A 3074-nucleotide genomic window follows, 5' to 3' on the forward strand; every position below is an offset into this window, starting at 1 on the left:
GTGAAAGCTCGTCTCTACTAAAAATACAAAAATTAGCTGGGTGTGGTGGTGCGTGCCTGTAGTCCCAGCTACTCGGGAGGCTGAGGCAGAATAATTGCTTGAATCCAGGAGGCAGAGGTTGCAGTGAGCCGAGATTGGATCACTGCCCTCTAGCCTGGGTAACAGAGCAACACTACATCTCAAACAAACAAAAAAACAACAACAAAATAAAGCTTAAGGAACATCAACCAAATGCAATATGTAAGCCCTATTTAGGATACTATACAAAAACATTCACAATAACCCAGGCAAAATGAACATAAACTGGGTATAGATGACAAAGAAATCCAATAAACACTGAATTATTCATTGGGCAAATAAATGATGTGTGGGATTTGTTTTAAAGTCTCTAACTCTCCCCTGTTTGTGCCAAGATTGTCCATGAGTTGAAAACTGTTAAGAGGTGGGTGACAGCTACAAGAGAGATTATAGTGTCCTCTCTGTATGCTTGAAAATGTCAACAATAAAATTTAAAACTAAAAATAAAAATGAAACCATAATTCTTAAGATGCAGTTTGAATTAACTACAGCAGCTGTATGTGAAGCATTTCAAAGGAGTTAATGACATCACAGTATTAAATCCATCTGACATGGAAACTAACTCCAACTACATCACAGTTTTTTTTTTTTTGAGACGGAATCTTGCCCTGTTGTCAGGCTGGAGTACTGTGGCGTGACAGATCACTGCATCCTCCGTCTCCAGGGTTCAAGTGATTCTCCTACCTCAGCCTCCCAAGTAGCTGGGACTACAGGTGCACGCTACCATGCCCAGCTAATTTTTGTATTTTTAGTAGAGACGAGATTTCACCATGTTGGCCAGGATGGTCTCGATATCCTGACCTCGTGATCTGCCCGCCTCAGCCTCTCAATGTGGTGGGAATACAGGTGTGAGCCACCGGTGCCTGGCCTATGGCACAGTTTTAAAACTGCATTTGCCTAGAAAGTGGATTTCTGTATATAGACCAAGTGTTGGGCTATATGACTCCATTGTCTTAGGCTATTTGGGGTTGGAGGAGGGAAGAGGGGTGAAGTAGAAAAGGAACAAGCTAACAAATGTCTTTTAAAAAGTAGAATTTAAAACAAAACCACATTCAACTGAACACCAGAACTCAATACCAGGATACAAGTTCAATTTTCAAAGAGCTAGAAGATCAAGCTAAGCACTGTATTGTATTTTGCTGAACGTTAAAATGACATAAACGTACTACAATTGCCTAAAGATGTTAAAAAAGTCAGCTTTTCAAATCTAGTCATGGCCTACTCATATGATAAACCCAATCCAAATGAGCAAAATTTAAAAGTTACACATACAGACAAATTCTCAACCACAAGGCTGTTTAGTTTAAGTTATAAGTTAGAAGTTCTAAGACTCTCCTTTTACCCACCTTGAGCAATCGCAGCAAGTTTTCCCTTTTCTTCAGGGCTGAGCTGCAACATTGTATTTATAACAGGAAGAAGTCTTTCTCTTTCACTACCTGGTTTCAGGAAAATGAACTGTAGCAAGACATTCTTCAAGTATTCCAGGTTAGCTGCAGACTTCTCTCGCTCTTGATTCCTTTCTAATCTTCTTATTTCACTTTTGAGAAGCTGGTGTTAGAGAAATGAATTAAAAATGGGCTTTAGGAGCTTCTGATTAAATATGGCAGACTGAACTCATGTATTTTTCTTCTCCTCCCCGCTAAACGTCCCCCTTCCCTCCATATGGCAATAAAGGAGGGAATTCAGTTAACTATAGCAGCTGTATGTAAAGCATTTCAAAGGAGTTTATGACATTACAGTATAAAATCCATTTGACACGAAAACCTGAACTCCAACTATGAGATAGTTTCAAAGCTGCATTTGCCTAGAAAGTGGATTGCTGCATATGCACCAAGTGTTGGGCTATATGACTCCACTGTCCTAAGCTATTTAGGGTTGGAGGGAAGAGGGGTGAAGTTGAAAAGGAACAAGCTAATACAAGAGGAGGAAAAGTAGATGAGACACGTCAAGAAATTCTCACAAGATGAGAAACAGACGAAGAAGTGGAAATGAGTCAGTCCAGCAGCTTAACAAGTATCACTGACAAGAGGAGAGGATGCATCCTGTGTAAATACTGGGGTTCTTGCTTCAGAAGCACAGGGTATCATGGAAATTGGAGTTGAAAGCTGGGGAACTAATGGAATGTCTACATGAGGAGCAACTAACTGGAGCCATGGGTTGGTACCAAGATGTTTCCTCTGCCTTCTACTTTCTATAGAAACTAAGCCTGTATGGCATGGGGCTCTGACAATGGGCTGAGGGGAACATCTGTAGCCTCCACTAACTCCCTGCCCCTATCTTGTTCCTAAAGTCCCAGGCAGTTAAGACGTCCACAGTGAATGGCACTTAATCAAAAGTTCAGACACAGTGAAAATTCAAGAATATAAGACAATGTAAAACACTATCAAAGAAATGAGGCAAAGAATGATATAAAAAAGGTAACAGCATGTTCAAGTCTTTGAGGAAGATTTCCAGGTTGAAACCAAGCCGTGGCTTTTAGCATATTTTCATTTTAGGTTAGACGAGAAAGTTAGCCAACTTTGTCCTAAAACCTAGGACCATTTAAAAAAGTGACAATAAAGACGACTAAGAAATTATCAAGAGAGTATAAATTCATGAAAATATAACATTTGGCCAGGTGGGGTGGCTCATGTCTGTAATCCTAACACTTTGGGAGGCTGAGGCGGGCAGATCATGAGGTCAGGACATCAAGACCATCCTGGCCAACATGGTGAAACCCTGTCTCTACTAAAATACAAAAAATTAGCCGGGCGTAGTGGTGCGTGCCTGTAGTCCCAGCTACTTGGGAGGCTGAGGCAGGGGAATCGCTTTAACCTGGGAGGCGGAGATTGCAGTGAGCCGAGATCACACCAGTGCACTCCAACCTGGTGACAGAGCAAGACTCTGTCTCAAAAAAGAAAAAAAAAAAAAAAAGAAAAGAAAACATTTAAATAAGTAACTTAGGTTTACTGGGCTAGTTAGTGATTTGTTAGCTATGATGTTTTTATTAGTGTGAA

General features: G+C 40.6%; 1 protein-coding gene across 1 annotated transcript in view; it reads right to left on the reverse strand.

Moving 5' to 3' along the window:
• Positions 1 to 3074, reverse strand: part of GCC2 (GRIP and coiled-coil domain containing 2) — an 82176-nt gene that overhangs the window by 10200 nt on the left and 68902 nt on the right. The window contains exon 21 of the mRNA XM_011980557.1: positions 1425 to 1626. Within this exon, the coding sequence (XP_011835947.1) occupies positions 1425 to 1626 (202 nt within the window). The remainder of the gene's footprint in view (positions 1 to 1424; positions 1627 to 3074) is intronic.

The sequence above is a fragment of the Mandrillus leucophaeus genome, unplaced genomic scaffold, assembly GCF_000951045.1.
Source record: "Mandrillus leucophaeus isolate KB7577 unplaced genomic scaffold, Mleu.le_1.0 Scaffold214, whole genome shotgun sequence".
NCBI classification, from domain to species: domain Eukaryota; kingdom Metazoa; phylum Chordata; class Mammalia; order Primates; family Cercopithecidae; genus Mandrillus; species Mandrillus leucophaeus.